This window comes from Crocodylus porosus, unplaced genomic scaffold (genome assembly GCF_001723895.1).
Source record: "Crocodylus porosus isolate Cpor-Errol unplaced genomic scaffold, CroPor_comp1, whole genome shotgun sequence".
Classification (NCBI taxonomy): Eukaryota; Metazoa; Chordata; order Crocodylia; family Crocodylidae; genus Crocodylus; species Crocodylus porosus.
Window position 1 is genome coordinate 19,862,655 of NW_017728909.1, and position 23,662 is coordinate 19,886,316.

Consider the following 23,662-nt stretch of genomic DNA (forward strand, 5'->3'; position numbering starts at 1 on the left):
TGCCCTCATTTCCTTCTACTTCTCTAAGGAGCAGGGTTGACTACAGATTAACTGTTACTATCATGCGTCTTTGAACAAGCGATTATTAACAGCTATTATGCCAGGGATAGAGATTACTGTGAAAATATTCTGTGCCTATGAAATGAGTGGTATGCTATGTATTGCTTTTATTAGCACTGCTGTTAAGAAAGATACTGTCGTAACAGACATTTCTCTTCCAACCCATGAGATACCAGTACTTCCCATGTCCACTCGAAGTCCTCCTACCCTGCACAACCCTAGAAAATTCAGACTCCCTTTGATCTTCAAGTCCTCTATAAATCTACCCCTTTGCCTGATCTCCAGATTCCTCCCCTATATACCTCTTAACCCTCCTGTCTTCCTCTGGCTCCCTCTACTGCAGCCCTACCATGTTATCTTCCCTGCCTGCTCATAGAAAGAAAACCTGAGAAGCACAGTGCTCCCAAGAAGATACAAAGCAGAGATAATGCTATGGGCATTACTGGGAGAATCCACTCACCAAGCTGCACTCCAACCACGATTTCTAAGGGAAGAGCCCTGGACTGCCTTAGACATCACAGCTGCACACTCAGCAACTCCACAGCAACACCTTCAAACCTGACCTTTGAGGGCAGTGGGGAGGCAGTGACACTCCCTAAACCAGTGCTTAGGGAATGCAACCAGTGGGATGCAAAGGTCATGTAGGTGGGTCCTTTAACATCCTTAAACATTTCCATTAATGATTAATATAATACTAAAGTGTATGAAAATGTGAAAATACATTTCCTGGAAAAGTAGGGTTTTGTTTTTATCATGGTGGGACCAGGGGTTTTTGACAAAATGGTTGGTGGGATGTAAGGTGCAAAAGATTGAGAACTGCTGCCCTAAACCAGCAGGTTATTTAGTGCTCGTATCCCGATAACTGCATATGCCTGGGGTAACTGGCAGATCTTGAACACATTAGTTTGCATCTGAACATGCCAAACAGGCTTGTGCACACTGTTCAAGTCACTTTGAAGCCAGCCATTTAACAGGAACCAAATTAGTTCTGGCTTAAATTCTGATGGAATCAAATGGCACAAGCTGTGCTTTTCAAGTACCTCGTCATTAACAAATATAAAAATGACCTGTTATCATTTTGTCAAAGCACAAGCACCAACAGGAACAGACCAGCAACTCATCCTTACCTCTCCCACGGCCACGCTTGCCACGGTCCGAAGGCCTGTCTCCTTGACTGTTGTCCACTCCATTCTCTTCTGCTCTAACTGGGGACAAAAAACCAGAACACAGTCAAGGAATGGCATTTTATCTGAATATCTGTAAAGATTAAGAACGTACGGATTTTCATAGATCCATCTAACCAGTATCCTCTCTCTCACAGTGACAGAGTGTAAGATGCCTAGGCGGGGACTGGGAAAGTTTTGGGGAGAATCTTCCACCCCTGTTTCTCCTGCATTGCAACTTTAAGTAATCAGATTTGGAAAGTTCAGGTTTTCCATCTGCACACCTGTCTCCCATATTCAATGATCTTTCCTTCAAGAATCTGTCCAATCCCCTTTTTGAATTGGGTTAACCAATCAGCCTCCACAATATCTTGCAGCAATGAGTTCCACAAATTAATTATGTGATTTGTGAGGGGGAAAAAACCTTCCTTTTGTTAGTTTTAAACCTACTACCTAATAGTTTAATTTTATTTCCTTTAGCTCTAGTATTGCAACAGGTAGTAAACACTAAGTCCCTATTTATTTCCTCTGCACCAATAACTATTTTGAAAACCTTGTTTTGTAGTTTTTGGAGAGAAAGGAGAGTACTGGTTTGTGTAGCTAACAGTTTCTATACTTGAATATCTAAAAAGGAAACTAAGTTTGCTCCAGACAACGGAAGCGAGCTGCCACACAAGGACACTGTGGAAGTATCTTACACTTGGATTTGGGCGCTAACTTTGGGCACCCAAGTTGGAAGGTTTTAGACTAGAGCCCTGCATTGGGTAAAGTGGCAGACAGGTGAGCTCCTGCTGTAGCAGAAGCCCCAGGAGTAATTCATTCTGAGCCAGCCAGACCCATGCAACCCCTCCCCACACACTGCCGACTAGCTAAAGGATAAATCCATGGCTTTGCCTTTCTTTGGACACAGGCACTACAGTTTGAGTTGTGCCTCTACTGCTCACATTATGGTTGGTCCCCGTAAAAGAACCAAGAGACACAAGGGTAGGCAAAGGCTCCTTTCTTGTACTGCTTTTGCCTCGAACACCCACAGAGTCTTTATATTTAACATCTGTCAAACAGATTTTAAGAAAAGCTCTATATGTTTTGTGAAAAACCTCTGGCTGGATGCGCTGAAAAGCCAGCTGCAATCCAAAGGAAGGCTCCCTGAAGAAAAACAACAACTTTCAGCATTTGTCCTAACATTTGCTACTGCTCAAGTGAAGCTGTGCACTGCACAACTTGGATTCACAGAATTGCAACTGAGACCTGACTGAAGTGCATGTAGGGGTCGTGGGGAGAGCATGTCTCAGAACCTAGACCCCATCTCAAAATCCCCAATTCCAGTTTCAGAACACAGGCTAAAATCTGGTGGCCAAGGAACATCTGCCTCTCACAAAACAAATTCTGGGCTGCACTTTGTTTTGGTGAATGACATTATCCTGTTTGTTCTATGTGCAGTTGGCAATCTCATTAATATTTACCTTCTATCATCTTGCTGTTTAGTGATGAACCAGCATCTGGCTACTTCCTTTCTCCCCACGGGTTCTTACACCTCACCCTATTGTCTAAGCAGCTTCCAACAAAACCAGGGGTCAAGGATGTCATCCAGTGCACGGGGCTCTGGGAAGAACCGGGAACTCAGGGGCAGGACCCGCTGCCAAAATCTGGGGTGCAGAGCCCAGTTGGGGCATTTCAACAGCCCCATTTCATTAATCCCAGCAGCTCCGTGACACCAGCAACCCCTACTGCCAGAGGCAAATCCAGGTCCAGCCAGTGGGGAGCCCGGCAGACCAGATGTGGCATGGGGGGCCCGAGTGAGTTTGGCATCCCTCCATTAAACACAGGGACTATGAGCAATTTAAGAAATGGGTCAGAGATCATGGGGGAGAACACAATGGTGGCCTAATTAATTACCATCTAAGCTGTGGAAACACTGTTGGCAGTGAGTTAGTCCTCTTACATTTAAAAATATTTGGATTTCTCCCCTGGAATACACTATGGCCATTTCAATGATGTTAAGGAACCCTTTCTATTTATGGAGAAGCTCATCTTTTGTGCAAGTGTGCACTCATAATAAAACCCTAGGATACATCATGGCCTTTTCATTTTCCCTTAGGGGGTAAAATATGCCACCGAATGCATACCACCCCCAAGCACTCCCACTCTCCCAAGTGGGAGTAAAAATTGGGTATTTCTTCATTAAAAAGAACATACAGAAAATGCATCAGCTCTGCAGTGACGTATTTGCTCTATTAACACAGTCTTACAAAGGCTCCATTCCAAACCCAATTGCCAAAAAGCAACTCACAAAGGATCAAGAAATCAAAAAGAGGCAGAAAGGGTTTAAATGCATTCAATTTGCCTGTGAAAGAAACCAAAAATAGAATGCCCTGAAACCAAGACACGTAGCAGCACTGAACACACTTGCAGCCTAAAAAAAAAAATAAATGTAGTGATAAGTCAGTCGTGCTGATGCTCTGCTGACTTGTTCCCATTAAATCCTCTCCTCTCTTCTCTGAGAGAATTTCAGCTAGAAGGAAAAGAAAAAGCAAGTTGAGCGTTTAAAATCGAAGCGTCTCTGCTTACACTCTCGGCCACGGCTGCCGCCTCTTCCTCGTCTGTTGGAGCTTCCCCGTCCACGGCTCACTTCTCTGTCCCCACGTTTTTCTCTGTTTTCTTTGTTTTCTGAACTCTCCTTTCCAAGGCTTTTCTTCTTGCCCCCGACAGTCTCCCAGGAAGTCTATTTTGGAGAAAAAGCATTAAACACCACAGGTGAAGCAGCAACGAGCAGGGGTGCTCTGCAAAAGTCTCTGCCCCAACCCCCAGTTTATAGACAAATGGATATTTTCACAATTCCACAAGGCTTTAAAGATGGTAAAGTACCAGGCAGGAAGGAGAACGCCAAATCAACTGCACGTTGAGGAGAGAATTAGGGTCTACTGCTTTTGTCAAGAGTGGCTTCCCATGAAAAAACAGGCAGCAGATACATTTGGCATCTCAAATCCTGGTGGCTGTAAAGCTGCTTTAAATAAACCTGTTTACACAACATTATTTTTTTTTTTTAATATAAAAGGCCTGCCAAGAAGCAGACTGTTCCGTCAACAGTTTCTGTACGTCTGCCTGAGAAGCAAGCATAGTGCTGAACCTCCCTCGAATAGCGAAGGGGAGAATGTGTACCCCACACACACGGGACAGAACTGTACCTGACTCTTGGCAGCCCTGGGCAAACTTTTAGCATCAGGTCCCCCTTCACCAGAGAGGAAGATAATAATAATAATCATTGTCATTATCTTCACTAGTTTGGGGCCCCCTTTCTGTCCAGGCCCTGGGGGGCAGCTACCCGGTTCGCCCATGCCTGTGTCTGGCCCTGACAAGGGAGCAAACGATCAATGGGCATGAGCAGGCAGTCCAAGGAAAATCCAAGGAAGACCAGAGATCTAAGCCTGAACATCACACCTCTGCTTTTAAACTACAAAGGTCATTAGCATGCACACAGGATTCACATCCAGCCTTATGCAACATCTGCAGGAGTTGAAAAGGAAACAACTAACAGAATGTGTTCAGGAGAATATAGCAATGGATAATACATTATGCAATTGTCTAATTAGGCCATAATGCCATAGTTAAAGGGAAGAAAATAATTGTTATTAGCACAATATGAACATGCTTGGCACTTTACCTACTTGAGAGAACATAGTCCCTTGCCTCTAACAGCATCCTGTCTAGACAGACCACATATAAACAGGCAGGGAATTTACACATGAAGGCAAAGTTAACAACTATCTGGATTCAGGATAGAAGTAACCTCAACACGTGCACTTCCACCAAACACAACAAAGGCAAAGTTTGGCTGCCAGTAACTTAAGTCCTGCCCTCTCTCTCCTGAGCAGCATGTGCAAAAAATGTGTGTGTTGGGGGGAATTACAACTCAATTTAGCTGTGGATGAAAAAGTCTGACATATTACAGGGCCAATTCAGGTGAAGCACAGCAAGAACCTGAATTCAGAGTTGCTCAAACAGGATATTGTATGGCATGTAAGGGATATTAGTTCATTCACAGTGCAAAACTTGATTCCCGCCCAATGCAGGAGAATTGCCATAGGGTTGCAAGTGTGATGGCAAGACGAAAAGATGTTAGATGCTGAAATCCTCAAAGAGTTTTAAATGCATCACCAAGAAAATGCAGAGAACCCAAGAATTAGTCCTTAAGGGTTTAATTAAGATGGGCTGGGTCTCAAAAAGTGTTGCCATTAGGGTGCCAAGATAGAAGACATGTACAAGAGTGACAAGAAATTAGTTCACAACAAACTCCCAGGGCCCTTTAGATTATTTCTGTATCACCTCCAGAGTCACAAAACTAGGCAGTGGGGCAGGCTCAGGTTACAGCCAGTCAGGTACACATCTCCACCTTGCACACCACCATCTCAAACTAGCGTGTCAAGGAGCAGGCAGGGCCACACAAGGCTCCTCTCCAAGCAGTGCTCTTGGTTTTGGTCTCAAGACAAGCTGGGCATAGCTTTGGAAGGTGGCTTTCCATTCTTTCTATGGAGCCCTAGGAGGTGATGTCCCCCAAGCAGGGAAAGAGAGATGTGGTCCTGGAAACGGGGGCTACTGCAGAGTCGACTTAAAACTGATCCTTACTTTCTTCTCACCAATTCTGGTGAAGTCTCTACCAGGGGAGGAAATAATTCCTAAAGCAGCTGCCCAAGTGTTGCTGAGGGTTAAGCAATGACTATAGGAGCAATGGATACATCAGGCCCTTGATCTCCACAAAAAAAGTTTTTCAAATAACTACTGGGGTGAGGGGGATTCATTAAGCTATTTAGTGGTATCGAGGCAAATCAGCGAGGACAGAAACCCGACTTCCTCCAGGAATGTCCTCCAAAGCAGACACTTCAGCTTCCCATTGGCAGGTGAGATTTCAGAGGAGGCGAGCCAGTGATAAAACACATCATTACCAACCACAGTCAGCTAAGTAACCAAAGTTTTCAACTGACACTGTCCAAAGCAGCTGCATGCCTGACCTTGAAAAAGCAGTGCAACAACCAAGGCCTTCTTTGATGAAATTGCTGGTCTTATCTTAGGTGGGAGGATGGATAGTTTGAAGGACCCACTCACACTGTAGCCAATAAAGCAACTAGTCGGGCATGACAGAGAGAGAGGGGCTGATGAAAGTAATACATTCAACTAAACAGTTCGGCATGCAGAAGTATGCCCCACTTTCTCTACAGGCTTCAATGCCCCCAGAAAAGATCATCAATACTGCTGGAGGTGGGGAACGCCAATGAAACAGTCCCAGACGTCCCCCACGCTGTATGGAGGCTCGAGACTGAGAAAGCAAAGAGGTTTACCGACAATGCTGAAAGGACTACCAATTGAACTATGAACCATTTTCTCCTGCTTTACTGCCTTCTCAGCCACATTGAGTATTTCCTTTTAATTCTCGCTCCCCCCAAGCAAAAAACACAGTAGAAAAAAGAACCAAGGTTAAGCCGCAGAATAGGGGATGAGCAGGAACCTTAACACTAGACGTCAGCTCCCACAATCGGTACCACTGCCACCAGCACTTCAGATCTCGTTGCAGAAAACCGAGATGGGGTAGGGTGGCCCAACAGGGTGCCTATTCTTAGCATCTGGCAACCCAAAATCCTCCCAGAAAAAAAATGAGCAACACCACCATGAGAGACAAGTATTTCACCACTTTCCCATGATATAGAAACCTTCTCATGTTTTTCCTCTTTTTTCTGCTTTCTTGACTTCAAGCCTCTAAAGCACTGTAATTCTACAAATACGTGTAGAACACACAGAAAATTAGAACTGCTCGACAATGCCCATCCTGTAATGTCTTTCAACAAAAGACTTCAGAGCACTGCTTGATGATACATGATGAAAGCTCGCACTTTGCCCATCACTGACTGGTCTGCATCCCCACCATGGTAAATGACATGTTTGGAGGGGCTCCCCAATGATAAAAGGGCTCTGCTATGTAAATCAGAGTGCCGGTTATACTGTTTCTAACTTGCAGACAACCAGCTCAGAAAGTTTCCCAAATTAGTAAAGACAATTCACTAACAAGGAAATAATGTGTTAATAATTAATAATGTGTTAAATAGATTTCACTATTTGTATTGTATTATCAAGGGAAGTATTTTCAACTTGAACACCAAGACTGCTAAAAAACATAAACAAGATAGATACCGAAGAAACTTATTCAAAGAAAGCTGATTTCTACTGGAACCGATTTAAGCCACCATTTGTGCAGCAAGCACACCTCTGCTTCAGAGGATCTCCACACTTAAAACAAAAACACAGACAAAGTATAACCTGTTATCTACTTAAGAATTTCCTTTGAACTAGAAAAGGATCGTGATCTGTGATGCTCCCTGTACTTCAGATACTGAAGCCAGAAAACTTCTGCACTCAGCAGACTCATACATCTTAGCACTGATAAAGCTCAGGGGATAAAGGAATGGATTTGGGTTTAGAAAGTAAGTGAAGTCCAAGTTTCCATCTTCAGTAAGCAGAAAAGAGGAGCAGACTGTCCCATGTTATATACATTTTATAAAATTTATGAAACAGCTTCCCAGAAACCACTTCAACCACAGCAATACCATATATTAAATATAGGTTTAAAGATGCCCATGCTTTCTTCTGTAGGAAGGGTCCATTCTCATGAGCATATTAATGAAACGAGCAGTGAGCTATCTGCCGTGTCCTGCTGTGGCATTATCTGAGTTTTGATAAACTCCTTGGGACAGGGACCTTATCTGAATTTTAAACCTGCAAGGTATAATACGGATCTATGGAGATGTACGATTTATCCATGTGGCTGCCACCCTTGCTAATGAAATTTGACATCCAAGGCAAAAACAACATTTCTTACCCTGGATCATCTCCATGAGCCTGAGACTTCATACTGACTACAGACAAAGCAGCACCAAGTATGACTGAATTTGTCATCAACTCCCAAATGCAAGAGGAATGGAAGTGTTACATGCACAACTCAGCAAGAAAGCAACAGGATAACATTTTTTAAAGCTTAATTTGATTTCCAAGACATGTGTGTATGCCTTCATTTTTCTCTGAAGGGGCACTGGCAAGAGAGAAGAGAGCGGGCACAGGTTCTTGAGATCAAGTGCTTGAGTTTACCACCAGCCCACTCCTACAAAGTGGGGCAAGCACCAAAACAGAAGTAAGCAATTTCATTCACAGACAAATCCTTACTGTGTCTGAACTTCCTTCCAGCAAGATGTTGATTGCTCTGTTCACATCCCCATTACAATCATGTAGTGCCACTATGCACTCATCCTGGTTCTTCCCCGTCACTTCCATCAGCTGGTAAAAAAAAAAAAGAAAAAAAAGTACAGACATGTTCAAAGTCATTATTAGATGAAAACAGGCAAGAATTAGTGCAACTGCAAATATCCAGAAAGCAAGCAAGCTATGCCTTAAACACAGCATTTCAGTTAAAATTGTTTCACCCCTAAAAGTCACCTCAATTTTATATCCATTAGGACAAAAACACAAGCTTCTAAATGGTGACCTAAAAGACTTGACATTTGCCAAGATCTGAGCTCACATTTCTGGATTTCTCTGATTTTTATTAAGTTTGAAATTTACAAGCAAATGTACCAGGAATATCACATATGCAAAAGTTACCATGCAGGTACGTGATACAGACCTCCCTATGAAAAGTTTTGAAATCCTATTTCTTTCTTCATCCAAAAGATTCACAAAAGCTAAAAGGATGCATTATATAACCTTACAGAGGAACACAGATTCTGACCCACACTCATCCACTACTTTGATCACTAAGCTCAGTTATTAAAATGCAGAAATCAGGAACGGAAAGAATGCAGGAAAGAGAAAGAATTACATTTATAAAGACAAACTGGGCTTTATAAATGAAAACTAAGAAGTGGCCCTGAAAGCAAGGGAACAGATATAAAACAATCACTCTGACCCATCCCACCAAGCAGGTGGACTGCCACATTCAGCCCCAGCTGAAGGCTGCTGTCTTCACTTGAAGAGTATCCCCAAAAGCAACACACTGGAGCTAGGGATAACATCACAAACAGACCCAGCAGTATAAAGAATTCAGCTCACAGTTCTGCCTTGGATGTCAGCTATGTTATCAGCTATATCTGGATAATCAGAAGGCTAAGTACGTGCACCCAAAATCTTGGCATGGATGTAGGAAAGGAATTCATGCAAAGCAGCTTGCTTTCATAATGCAGTGATTTGTAGCATTAAGCCTAGGCATGGTCTTAATGACCTAGGAGCTCAGGGTTGTTGGCTTTTTTTTTTTTTTTTTTTTTTATTATTTTAAATAAGGCTTCAGTTCACCTTTAAGCTGTTTAAACTTGCACTTTTCCTGAAAAGCAGCCAAGGTATTAGCAAACTTGGTTTACACAGGTGATAAATGCTTCCTAAGTGCATATGCAAAGAAGCTGAATACATTCTTTATCCTATGAATTATGAAGTACTAGCAAGTCACTGAAGGAACACCATATCTTAGGAGACCAGGGTGTGAACCTGGGTTTGCTGGCTAAAAGATGATCTATATAGGGAAATCTGTCAGCATAAAGTATACTGCTAACATCATGTCAGATACCCTCTTTCATAGATTTTCATAGACATTAGGGCTGGAAGGGACCTCGGGAGATCATCGAGTCCAGCCCCCTGCCCAAAGGGGACACTCTTCATGGTGTAAGAGTGCCTCTTTCTGTTCTAGGTGATGTCACTTTAGTAATGGTTTAAACCAAACCAGAAATAGTCACTTTGAGTCCAAATGTATGAGTGTTCATATGAGGAGTTATACTAGGGTGACAAGCACAACTAAGGTGGTAAATTTTCATACATTGAGAAGCCCTGAGGCTTAACCCTGACAATTTCAGCAAAGCAATGGCAGAACAGGACAAGCGGCCAGGAAAATCTGCCTAGGGCTGGGATTCCTGGCAGGGTTCTGCAGTTTGAATGGCTTGTTGTATGTGGACTGTTCTAGATGCAGGCCAGAATACTGTTTTACCCATGTGCAATGTGAATGTTTCTTGTGAAATGAGTTTGCTGCATTGAAATTAGGCTACACAGTGCTACAGCTTTGGAGCATCTAGACACTTGTGCATATGGCACCTATCTGCTAACATAGCAGGCTGTGACGTCTGTGCTCCAAAATCTGTATGAGCAGGTGCTTCCCCTTCTGAGTGAAGCTGCAAGGGGTGGCTCCAATTAACAAAGCCCCATATCTTCCAAAATGTGTCCACCTGGAAGACCACCCCCTTCCCCACCACCTTGTCAATACAGCCATAGCTGTGATCAGTGGATGCAGTTGGGTTGGTTTAAAATGGGAGATTACAGGCAAAGCATTTTCCAGGTGGGATCCTGTGTTCTGGAATTTGCTTCTCCAGCAGGAACCCTGCAAGGCCTTTTCTCCCACTCTCTTCCCACACACACTGGACTTAAAGGGATGGGTAGAAGACTGAAGGATACAGTTTGAGGAGGGAGCAATTTGTCTGAAGCTGTCAAAAGCGAGAGCAAAACACAGGCATCAAGGACTAGAATGAAATGGCATATAAAACCAATGTGTCAGCAGTAACATGAAAAACATACTTGTTTCACTTTATCTTCAAAATCTGCATCATTCTTATCATAGATCATCTGAGCAAGGCGAATCTGTTCCGCTGTTGCCTGAAACATGCAAATATCCAGTAAGGTTCTCAAGGAGTTACAGAAAAGTTACCCATAAAACACAAAACACTTGCATCTCTGTCACTCCCAACAGACACCATTTTTGCTTCCTAGATTTTAAAGAGGAAAACAGACTTTGAGGTTACATGGCGAACAAAATAAAAGCAGGCCTCATCAGACTGTCTTTAAAATCAGTGGTTTTAGTGTGACAGAAGTAAACCTCTCTACTCAATACCCATGACCATCAGGGAACATAGTTCAAGGTAATCACGTAGAAAAGCCCTGACCTAGTAACAGAATAACACCTCTTGGCAAGTCCTGGCCTTCACCCAAATTGTACCTAGTTGTACCTGCTACACATCTATGTCACAAATGGCTACACGAGGAAAAACAGTGGTGTTACAGGTTTTAAAATAACCTCACCTCTGGTCCTTTCATTGTCCCATCTACTTACAGCTCTTCAGCGTTGCTACCAGGCATCTGGACGGTGCTATAAACATAATCTTTTAAGGTTTCACTTGAACTACCTCCCTTTTTTTTTTACCCCCTTGTAAGCTAGTACTTGCTTCCTTTGCCTCAAAATATTTGTCAACGGCTGTTACAATTGGTGGAACATTTGGTGCCCCGGACAACAGAACCGGACTGGCAACTTGTCAGATGCCTTAAGAGCCACACTGAATCAAGCATAACACAAAGCAAATTGTAGATGCCCGTCTTTTTTACAAACAGATGAGCAGCCCTAAGACACTAGTGGCTTCCATCATGCAGGGCTAAAGTTTGATAGATCACATGGCAGTCGGGGATCTCCTCGCTCTGCAAGCAGCACCTCCAGAGGAAGGCAGAAGAGGACTGCAAGACCACATTTTACCTGCTGGCCTTATGCTACTGCTTCCCTAAAATGATCATTGCAATCTGCTGGAGACAATAACTGAGATAGGACTTGGATCCCCGTCATATGCTGATGCATCAAGAAAGACTTCTTAGTAAAAAAGGAACCTTAGTTATCAATGGAAGAACATAAGCAAAAGCCTACTGCTGATGTTGAATCTTAGGACTGGAAAACCAGCTTCAGAAAGGATTCACAGCAGAGTCCCACTCTTTGAGAGCCTGAGTCAGTCACTACTTTCATGAAAAAGACTATGCTGTTAGGAGTTTACTGCAAAAACAAGCTTCAAAAGGGGAGAAAGCTATCACTTCTGTGACAAGTCTAAACATTGAGGAGAGTCTAAAAATTGCTCTCAACAGATCTCTCTCTCAGCTGCTGCTGTACTGAGCAGTCGCTGCAGCTGTCCCAATTTCTTGAGGAAAGTGTCACTTGCAATGATGCGAAGTCAAGTTCCAGGACAATCGCGGCTGGTTCATGCAGTACTTAGCGCATTGTACTTTGCATTTTCAAGGTGCTATGCATAACATTTTCTCACAACCTCCATCAGTGTCAGGAATGAAAGTATTCAGGAGTTCTTAACTCCCAGTCCCACGTGCAATGTAACAGACCACGCCGCCTTAATTAAAATACATGATATTCAGATTAGAAGACTAGCACATACACATCTAACAAAATCCAAGAAACTGTTAAAAATAGTTCTTACAAGCCTACTAATATTTTTAGAGACAGAGTCATGTAAAATAAAGCCCAGTTGCTCAGGCTTATCTAGTAGTGCAGTACCCCTGTCATACTGAGGCACCTGGTATTTCCCAGTTACTACAGACCTTGTCACTAACATGCCAGTGAAAAACTATTTAGATAGCAATCAGCAAATAATGGCATCCATGCACAGAGAGGATTGCATATTGGAAAGAAGCAGCAAGCTATGAAGGTTAACTCGCAATAATTCCTTAATATTTTTTAAGAACTAAATGCACTATTAGAAGGCAAAGAGAAAATATTATTTTTGGAATATAATATAATATATGACGGGTATCTCCAGTCCACTTGCATATGTAAAAGCTTTGCCCACACTAGGATTTTTCTGACTTGTAAATTTCCAACAGCCCAAACACCATTAAGTGTCAAACCCCTTATCTGTAGTGTAGACAGGGTTCGAGCATTTTACCACTGTTAGATCACTGCCAGATGACCAGCAGTGAAGATGCACTGATTTGGAATTAATAGTGCCTATACATACACACATCTATACAAACACACACCTACACACACACAGGATAAGTGCAAAGTCCTGCACTTGGGACACAACAATCCCATGCATTGGGACAGGCTGGGCCCAACTGGGTAAGCAACAGCTCTGCAAAAAGGACCTGGGGGGTTACCTAAAGAGAGAGTGGAAACTTCATCCTGGCAGGTTTTTAAGGCCCAGCTAGACAAACCCCTTAGTGGAATAATTGAGTTGGGGCTGATTCTTCTTTGAGCAGGGGGTTGGACTAGATCAGGGGTGGGTAAAATACAGCATGCGGCCCATGGAGGGGCTTTGTCCGGGTTACGGTAGGTCCCTTGGTACCACCTGGCCCAGGCACCATCTGGCAGTGGTGCGTCCTGCTGCCCCCGGGCACACACCGGGGCTGGGGCGAGTCCACGGCTGAACTACCTTTCTAGGCAACCCAGGCAGTGGCGGCTCCAGCCCTCCGGTACCAGCAGAGACCCATGTGCACAGCCCCAACCCGCCCTGACCTACGCTCGCTCCAGACTCGCCCACCCAGGCTGAGCAGCAACAGCACTGGACAGAAACCGTTGCTCAGCGTGGGGGGAAAGTGGTCTCCTCCCCTCTGCCAGGTCCTTCCTGCTGCAGCCGCCCAGGCTGCCCTGCGTCTCTGCCGCCATCACCACTGTCTCCAGACTGCCCAGTGGTGCAGCAGTGGCAGCACAGAGCGCCCGCAGGGCAGCCCGGCATGGGCTCCAAGCAGCTGCAGCAAGAACAGCCTGGCAGTGGCGAGGGGCTGCTCTTCAACCCATGCTGAGCAAGTTTCCATCTGTTGCCGCTGCTGCTAAGCCTGGCCATGCAAACCCAGAGCACGTGTGTGGTGGCACTGTGCACGCAGGTCCCTGCCAGTACTGTGCAGCTGGGGCCAGAGGCAGCGGCAGCCGGAAGGAGCCGCTGCCATCTGAGCTGCCTCAAATGGCAGTCCAGCCACAGAGGAGGCCCAGCCCTGCTGCGTGCCCACAGGGCAGCAAGATGTGCCACAGGCAGGGCGTGTAAAGTAGGTGCAGGGAGGGCCGGGGCTGTGCGCACATGTCCCAGCTGGTCCGCTCTGGCAAGGGGTAGTCTGGAATGGGTGCGGGGCAGGGCTGGGTGCTGTTGGCAGTGGTGGGGACATGCTGCACAGCACGCAGGCGCTGGGCTGTTGTGGGGCTGGGGTGAATGCTGACCACTTCCCCCCACAACAATATACAAGAGTAGGAGTTCATTTTGAGCTATTATGCAATCACCTCTGTATATACAGTGCAAACATGCACAAGTCAGGACAACATTTTTTTATAAAATAAAATTCAAATGTGCTGTTGCAGATGTTTGATTTTTAGTATATAATTTGTTTTTTTTCCGGTTCCAAGATGGCAAACCCTCTTCCCAAAAGCACTACTTTCAGGGGCAAGAAGAAGGACTTCTGGTGGCAAAGGTCAGAGGTTTGGGCGCGGGACTTCCAGTCCCAAGATGACAACCGGGGGCAGGGCACCTGTCAAGGGACAGAGCTACCCTTGCGGCCCTCGACAGCTCACCAAAACTCATTAAGTGGCCTTCCAGCCAAAATAATTGCCCACCCCTGGACTATATGACCTCCTGAGGTCCCTACCAACCCTAATTTTCTATGATTTCCAGTGGCCATCTGTCTCACCTTTAATGGTTAAGTGCCACCTCTCTAGATTACTGGACCAACTTTTTTGGAATTGGTGTAAGACCTTTTTATCTGTTTTTAATAACTGGCAATGTAAGCCACTGTAAGCCTTTTGGGGGAATGCAGCACAGAAGTCAAACAAACTTTATATTTGAGAGAGCTGATAGACAATCTCTCATATCTGTGGAAGGACATTTTGTGCCCCAAACCTTGTATATCAGTCCTCTCAGCTACAAAAACAAAAAAAGTTCAATAAAAGATCTTGTCAAAAAAATCTTGCTTCTCTCATATTCCTTGGACTGTCACAGCTACAACCCCTCTCTATAGTTAGCTTTGTATTAGCCCACAAAAACAGTACTTTCATGATAACCATGATTCAGAAAATGTTAACATGTTGAAACAGGTCCTCAGCATCCATGCAGAACACCTCATCTTTGCAGCAATAATCAGTAAATAGTTAAAAATCCTCTTGAATCCATCTACAGCTGCCAAAAGACAAACATCGGTATGCCAAAAACACAAAATTAAGCAACAAGAACAGGGACAGAAGAAACATGAGAATGGCACATTAGTTTTACTGTGGTCCAGGGACGAATGAAAAGTGAAATTAAAATCAGCATGAAAATTGCAGGTGTTTGAGGATGACAGCAAACAAACGTAGATTTGGAAAAATGAATAAATGGTGACCAGATAGTGAAGTACTATGCGTTTCTTTTGGCTGTCAATCTGAAGAAAGCATTCAAGAGCAGTATACAGAGAGAACAGAACAGACAGTTCTTAAATAAGCAGCTTTTCAACTGACCAAACTAGCACCATTTTATGCAAGGGGAGAAAAGAAGAATTTGGCCACAAGACAGGAAAACCTCAGAAGGACTTACTCTAAGCCCAGCTGTTCAGTTATAAAAACACAACTGCTCTGAGTAAAAACCACTTCCAAGAGTCAGCATGTTAATGCAAGCCACCCATCTGAACAAACTAGGGAATGCAGATGAGAAAAGGGAAACTTGAGATTATAAACTAAACATAATAGGCAGGATTCAGCCTCTCCATATTACAAGTCAACCCAAGTATTGACATAGGCATCCTTTCTCCAGAGCCGGTTTAGTCCACTGCATTTCCAGGCAAACAGGCCCATTAAGAGAAAGAGGCTCCCATCTGCCCAACAGAAATGGGGAACAACTCCTACAACACGGTGAAGTTTTCCAGAAGCATCCAGCATGGAGAACAGCAGGAGCTGGCAGGTCTGCAGTCATTTTGGACATCTTGGTCACTTAATTTCTTGGTGCTTAATTTCTCTTTCCTCCAATCCCAAGGAATGTTGTTGAGGTCCAAAACAACAGGGAAATGGTCCAAGTCCTTCAGTCATCAGCATCAGCCTCACTAACTGAAAATATGCTGCTTTAAAAACATCCACTGGGCCATCTTCCTTGCTTCACTTCTTGCAAGGACACTCCACATTCAACAGGATTAGTCACAGAATCAAAGAAAATCAGGGTGGGAAGGGACATGAGGAGGTCACATCTAGTCCAACCCCCTGCTCAAAGCAGGACCAGCCCCAATTACATCACCCCAGCCAAGACTTTGTCTACCCGAGGTCTTAAAGACCTCCAAGGATGGGGACTCCATCACCTCTCTGGGTAACCTGTTCCAGTGCTTTGCCACCCTTAAAGTTTTTCTTATCATCTAAATTTCAATTTCTCTGGCTGCAACTTGAGCCCATTGCTCCTTGTTCTGTTATCTCCCCCACTGAGAACAGTCCAGCTCCATCCTCTCTTCTGCAAACTAAATCAGTCCAGTTCCCTCAGCCTCTCCTCACTAGTCCTGTCCCCCAGCTCCCTAACCATTTTCACTGGCCTCTGCTGGACTCTCTCCAATGTGCCCAAAACTGGACACAGGACTCCAGATGTGGCCTTCCCAGTGCCGATAAAAGGGAAAGAGTCACTGCCCTGGATCTCTTGGCAACGCTCCTACCAATGTAGCTCAGGATGCCGGTAGCCTTCTTCGCAATAAGGGCACACTGCTGACCCTGTTCAGCTTATTGTTCACTGTCACCCCCAGGTCCTTTTCTGCAGAGCTGCTACTTGTACAGGCTGGGGACCAACTGGCTCAGTGCATAGAATTGTTCCCCCTTAAGTGAAGGACTTTGCACTTGTCCTTATTGAACTTCATGAGGTTTCTTTTGGTCCAATCCTCCTATCTGTCAAGGTCTCTCTGAAGCCTAGCCCTGCCCTTCTGTGTATCCACTCCCTCAGCTTGCTGTCATCAGCAAATCTGCTTGAGGGCACACTCCACCTTATCTCCCAGGTCACAGATAAAAATAGTGAACAAAACCGGGCCCAGGACTGACCCCTGGGGCACTCTACTTGATACCAGCTACTGACCAGACAGTGATCCATTGACTACTACCCTTTGAATGTGATGATCCAGCCAGTTTTCTATCCACATTACAGTCCCCTCATCCAACTCATACATTCTTAGCTTGCTTGCAAGAAAGTTGTGGGAGACCACATCAAAAGCCTTGAAGTCAAGGTATGTCACACCCACTGGTCTCCCTACATCCACAGAGCCTGTCATCTTATTACAGAAGGCAATCAGGTTGATCGGGCATGACTTGCCCTTGGTGAATCAATACTGACTGTTCCTTATCACCTCCTTCTACGTACTTAGAAATGGATTCTTCAAAGATCTGCTCCATGATTTTTCCCAGGACTGAGATGAGGCTGACTAGTCTATACTTCCCTGGATCCTCCTTCCCTTTCTTAAGATGGGCACTATATTTGCCCTTTTCTAATGGTCCAGGACCTCTCCCAATCACCATGAGTTTTCAAAGATGATGGCCAATGGCTCTGCAATCACACAGACCAACTCCCTCAGCACCCTTGGGTGCATCCCATCCAGCGCCATGGACTTTGAGTGTCCTGCTTTTCTCAATAGTCCCTAAACTTGTTCTTTTGCCACAGTTGGCTGCTCACCTCCCCAAATTGTGCTCCCCAGTGCAGTAATCTGGGAGCTGACCCTGCCTGTGAAGACTGAGGTGAAAAAGGCACCGAGCACTTCAGCCTTTTCTGCATCCTCTTGTCACTAGGTTTCCTCCCCCATTTAGTAAAGAACCCGCACTTTCCCTGATCCTCCTCTTGTGGCTGACATACTTGCAGATACGTTTCTTATTACTCTTCACATCTCTTGCTAGCTCCAGCTCTTGCATTAGTAGAAGCATTACCAGCAGATCAAGGGAAGCAATTATTCCCCTCTATTCAGCACTGGTGAGACCACCTCTGCAGTCCTGTGTCCAGTTTCGGGCCCCTCATTACAGAAAGGATGTGGACACACTGGAGAGAGTCCAGAAGACAGCAATGACTTGTGGAGAGAGGCTGAGGAAACTGGTCTTATTGAGTTTGTAGAAAAGATTGAGGGGGATTCATTAGCAGTCTTCAACTCCCTGCAGGGGGGTGGTGCAAAGAGGATGGAGCTGGACTGTTCTTAGTGGGGGCAGATGACAGAACAAGGAGCAATGGGCTCAAGTTGCAGCAAAGGTGGCTGAGGTTGGATATTGGGAAAAACTCTCCCACTAGTAGGGTGGTGAAGTAGCAGAACAGGTTACTTAAAGAGGTGGTGGAATCTCCATCCTTGTAGGTTTCTAAGACCCAGGTCAACAAAGCCTTGGCTGGGATGATGTAGTTGGGGCTGGTCCTGCTTTGAGCAGGGGGATGGACTAGATGTGACCACCCAAGGTCCCTTCAACCCTCATTTTCTATAATTCTATGATTCTACAATTGCACTTTGGTCTTATGGACTTCATCCCTACATGCCCAAGCTGTCCAAGTTTCCACTTCTTACAAACTTCCTTTTTGTGACTGAGTTTACTGACGAAGTTTTCAGCTAAGCCAAACTGGTCTTCTGCCGTACTTGCTAGTCTTGCTGCACATTCAGGATGGTTTGTTCCTGTACCCTCAATAAAGTTTCTTTAAAGTGCAGCCAGCTCTCCTGGACTACTCTCCTCCTCAGACTGGCTTCCCAGGAGATCCTGTCCATCAGTTTGCTGAGCGAGTCCAAGGCAGCTTTTCTCAAGTCCAGGATCCTTACTCTGCTGCTCTCCTTCCTTCCTTTCCTCAGGATCCTGAACTCAATCATCTCATGGTCACTGCTGCCCAAGCTGCCATCCACTACTACATTCCCCACCAATTCTTCCCTGTTTGTGAACAACATGTCAAGAAGAGCACAGCCCCCAGTTGGCCTCTCCAACACTTGCACCAGGAAATTGTCCCCAGCACTCTCCGAAAACTTTCTGGATTGCCTGTGGTTTGGGGGGCATTTGCTCATGAGCGGCAGACTTTCTGGGTCCTGCTGCAGACACTCATCTCAGTCACTGAGAAAAGCTATTACCACCTACTGGGGGTGCTAAGAGTAACCAGAGACCCTTTAGCATCACAAGTCTCACATTTGAAAGAGCTAAAGTTTGTGAGGATGTCAGAATATCTCAGGCCAAAATCATGGCACCAGGGTAGAGACCAATCTCCTGAAGAACAAGATTAGTGTGGATCCCAGGGGCCCAGCCAGCAGGCAGTTTTGCTCAGTACCCCAAAAGCATGAAAACATGAGCAATCAGACACATTCTCTACACCGAAGCAAGGCTTCTCTTCGTGCTCCCACTCTCAGCCTTTACCAAGCTATAGATTGGATATCAACTGTAATCTTACTCAACCTGCAGAGAGGCTACGCAGCACGTACCTGTACTACTTGTTTCTGTGGTTGTGTTGGCTGTGTGGTTGAAATCTGCGTCTTGTCCCGAGTGCCCCGGGTACGTTCACTGCCCACCGAAGTCATCATATACAGTATATACAAAACAAGGTATGTACAAAATAGAAAATCTGAAAGAAAAGAGGAGAAAAACAACAAGTCAGTTGGTTCACCCAGAAAATTGGTTCAGATAGGATACGAATGCAACGGTTCTCAAGTGTGTTGTATGTATATCATAGGCACGAAGAGTGAATTAAATTCATTGTCTGGGGGATCTGAAACACCCCCATCCTGCCAGTTATTGAGGCCCATTACCTGGGCATCATTTTCAACTCCACCTCTTGCCAGGTCTGCACATCAACCCTCCACCTGATTCTTGCTGATTCTTTCTGTGCATCGTTCAAGATGCAGCCTTTCCCATTCATCCACCACGCAATGCATTCAGCTGTGATCACATCACACCTTGAATTGCTGCAACGAGCTCCTTCCTGGCTTTGACCAATGCCATTTCACTCTCTCTTCAGAGACGGTCCACTGGAAAAAAAAACACTAGCCTGGAAGCCAGGAGACCCAGGTTTGATTTCTTGCCCTGCCACTGACACCCTGTGTGACCTGAAGCAAGTTTCTCTGCAAGACCTATGGAGGAAGCATGCTCACTGCAGGTTTCACCAATTTACTTACGATCTGCAATTCCCCTAATACTCTTGACCAACATTACATTAGGGCAATAGACACAGAATAAACTAACAATATTGCAAAGGCTCTTTTCCTGGGTCATTCCTTTTAACCAGGAATCCCACCTCTATCACACCAAACTACGTGACCTCACTTTCAAAGAGCTTCATGGCCTAGCCTGTTTTGTTTGCAACTAAAAGGGGGACAGCAAATTTTCATTTAATGGCATGATGGGATCTGATCCCTAATCCCAACAACCATGCCTCCAGACATGCCGCATGTCAGGAGGGGCAATTCTTGTGACTGGGGAATCAGTTCCCAATTAGGCCACTGCTAGAAAGGAGCCTGGGGCGCAGATTTCATTCGCAAGTGCTGGACAGGGGCAGTCAAGTGACTCCTGCAGCTGGAAACCATTGGACTTCCCCACTGGGACCCTGAGATCAGGGAGCCTCTCCCCTCGCCCAAAGCCCCACAGATGTCTAAAGACTGTATATGCAGTTTTAGAAATCCCAGAGCAAGGAGATCCTGGGATCAGAGAGAGGCTGCTGGTGCACCAGGACCTTTAAAATCCTCAGGAGGCCTCAAATGCCTCTACACAAACGCTCGTAGTATGGGAAACAAGCAGGAGGAACTCACCCTTCTGCTAGCTGACACCAACCCCGACATAGTGGGGCTCACTGAAACGTGGTGGGACCCAACACATGACTGGGCGGTGAATATCAAGGGCTATGGGCTGTACAGGAGGGACAGGACAGGGAGGAAAGGTGGGGGGTGGCGCTCTACATTAAGGAGGAATACACATCCTCACCAGGTAGCAGAGTCAGAGGAGGGGCACTCTGAAATGCTCTGGGTTAGAATACAAGGGGGTCGGGGGAAAGAGACTTAACCATGGGGGGCTACTACAGACCACCCAACCAAGGGGAAGAGCGAGACCAGGAATTCTTAAGTCAGCTCACAGAGGTAGTTGGGTCCAAGGATGTGGTCGTCATGGGAGACCTGAACTTTCCAGACATCTGCTGGGAAGCAGTCAGCCAGGTCTGACTGCTCAAGTAGGTTCCTAGCCCAAATCCAGGACCTCCGTCTAACCCAGGAGGTGCACAGCCCCACCGGGGAGACACCTTGTTGGACCTGGTGCTGGCCATGGGCAACAACCTGGTGCGAGGGCTGCGGGTGCTTGACCACCTGGGTGGCAGCAATTACCACCTGCTGGGATTTACCATCCAGAGCAAGGTAGCAAAGGCCGGCAGCAAGGCAGCAGCCCTGGACTTCAGGAGGGCGGACTTCAATGAGCTAAGGAGAATAGTCGAGGAGGCGCTGAGGTCCCGGAGGGGAGGGGAGGGGAGTCGGGTGTCCAAGAAGAGTGGTCACTCCTTAAGGAGACGATACTCCAAGCCCAAAGGGAGGTACTCCCAACACGGATCAAAGGGAGCAGGACGGCGCAAAAGCCCAGAACTGGACGCAGTACTCATGGCTCACCAAATGCATCCGGAAATGTCTCCTAGCTAACAGGGAGGCGCACCCCCAGTGGCAGGGAGGGGCCATCCCCAGGGAGGATTATACTGCGGTTGCTCGGGGCTGCAGGGGGGGAGGTCAGGAAGGCCAAGGCGGAGATGGGACTGGGCCTAGCGACCCGGATCAAGGACAATAAGAAGTCCTTTTTTAAATACAGGACATGCTAGGAAATTTGGTCATCACATCAGATAACAAAGCTAACCTATTTAATGACTTCTTTGCCTCCATTTTCCTGAGCAGGGACTGGAACAGCCACCCCTCCTCTGGGCCCCCCTTAGACCTCAGGGGAGGTGCACCTGGGCCAAGGGTTAGTGAGGATCTAGTCAGGAAACTTCTGGAGGGTCCGGACGTATTCAAATCAGCGGGTCCAGACGATCTCCACCCCCGAGCGCTGAGGGAATTGGCTGCGGTCATTGCGGGACCCCTGGCACGGCTGTACGAGCACTCATGGTGCTCTGGTGTGGTGCCAGAGGACTGGAAGAGGCCAGCGTGGTTCCCATCTTCAAAAAGGGGAGGAAGGAGGACCCGGGAAACTATAGGCCAGTTTGTTTTACCTGGATCCTGGGCAAGCTTTTTGAGCGAATTATCCTGGTGCACGTTCACGAGGGACCAGCGGGGCAGGTTATGCTTAGGGGCAACCAACATGGGTTCATTCGAGGAAGGTCCTGTCAGACCAACCTGGTGGCCTTCTATGACCAGGTCACAAAAGCCTTGGACGCAGCTGCCATGGTGGACATCATCTTCCTGGACTTTTGGGAGGCCTTTGACACTGTCTCTCACCCTGTTCTCATTAAGAAACTGGGGGGCTGTGGTGTACACACCCACACAGTCAGATGTGTCGCCAACTGGCGGGAGGGCCGCACCCAGAGGGCGGTGGTGGATGGGTCATTTTCAACCTGGAGGGATGTGGGCAGTGGGGTCCCGCAGGGCTCGGTCCTCAGGCCCACGCTGTTCAACATCTTCATCAGCAACTTGGACGAGGGGGTAAAAAGCACCCTGCTCAAATTTGCTGATGACACTAAGATGTGGGGGGATGTGGGCATGCTAGAAGTGAGGAATAGGTTGCAATCGGACCTAGACAGGTTACAGGGGTGGGCGGATGAGAACAGGATGGGATTCAACATGGACAAGTGCAAGGTGCTGCACCGGGGGAGGAAGACCCAGCACCATACCTACAGGCTGGGGAACTCCCTTCTCGTCAGTGCAGAGGCAGAAAAGGATCTTGAGTCATCATTGACTCCAAGATGAACGTGGGTCGGAAGTGTGGGGACGTGGTCAGGAAGGCCAACTGTACCTTGTCGTGCATCCACAGATGCATCTCAAGCAGGTCCAGGGAGGTGATCCTCCCCCTCTACGCAACACTGGTCAGGCCGAGGGATGTGGACAACATGGAGAGGTTGCAGAGGAGGACCACTTGCATGATCAGGGGGAAGCAGGAAAGGCTCTACGAGGAGAGGCGACAGGACCTGAACCTGTTCAGCCTCCACAAGAGAAACTAGTCTGAGGGGACCAGCAGGCACTGGGGGAGTCCCTGTGCCCCCAAGCACGACCAGGAGTGACCAGGAATAACAGTCACAAGCTGACAGAGGGATTTAGGCTAGATATCAGGAGGTGCGACTTCACTGTCAGAGCAGCTAGGATCTGGAACCAACTTCCAAGAAAAGTGGTGTTGGCTCCTACCCTGGGGGTCTTTAAGAGGAGGCTAGATGTACACCTTGCTGGGGTCCTTTGACCCCAGTACTCTTTCCTGCCATGGCAGGGGGTCGGACTCAATGATCAGCTCAGGTTCCTTCAGACCCTACAAACTATGAAGCTATAAAAAACTGTCTGTGTAGCCAGCGCCTGTGGGGTGAGACATGGAAGGCTGCAGGGCACAGGGGTTTCCAAGTTTCTGGAGGGTGAGTACCTTACAACTCACTCCCTCCGCAGCCCATTTTTGGCACTAGGACAAGGACTTTCCCAGTCCCAATGCCAACCCCCACCCCTCATGCTGACTGTCCGCATCAGGAGGAACATGCTAGACATTCAGTTTGCGATGCTATATACACAAGCCACAAAGA

General features: G+C 46.4%; 1 protein-coding gene across 10 annotated transcripts in view; it reads right to left on the reverse strand.

Moving 5' to 3' along the window:
* Positions 1-23,662, reverse strand: part of UBAP2 (ubiquitin associated protein 2) — a 113,371-nt gene that overhangs the window by 64,157 nt on the left and 25,552 nt on the right. For 9 of the 10 annotated variants that reach the window (XM_019531850.1, XM_019531847.1, XM_019531848.1 and 6 more), the window contains exons 2-6: positions 19,407-19,546; positions 10,815-10,892; positions 8,430-8,540; positions 3,792-3,945; positions 1,188-1,265 (exon numbers count right to left, since the gene is read on the reverse strand). In XM_019531850.1, coding sequence (XP_019387395.1) covers positions 1,188-1,265; positions 3,792-3,945; positions 8,430-8,540; positions 10,815-10,892; positions 19,407-19,505 — 520 coding nt within the window. In that variant the 5' untranslated portion in view covers positions 19,506-19,546. Of the gene's footprint in view, positions 1-1,187; positions 1,266-3,791; positions 3,946-8,429; positions 8,541-8,886; positions 8,994-10,814; positions 10,893-19,406; positions 19,547-23,662 lie in introns of those variants that run through there. The other variant, XM_019531852.1, reaches the window with a different exon arrangement.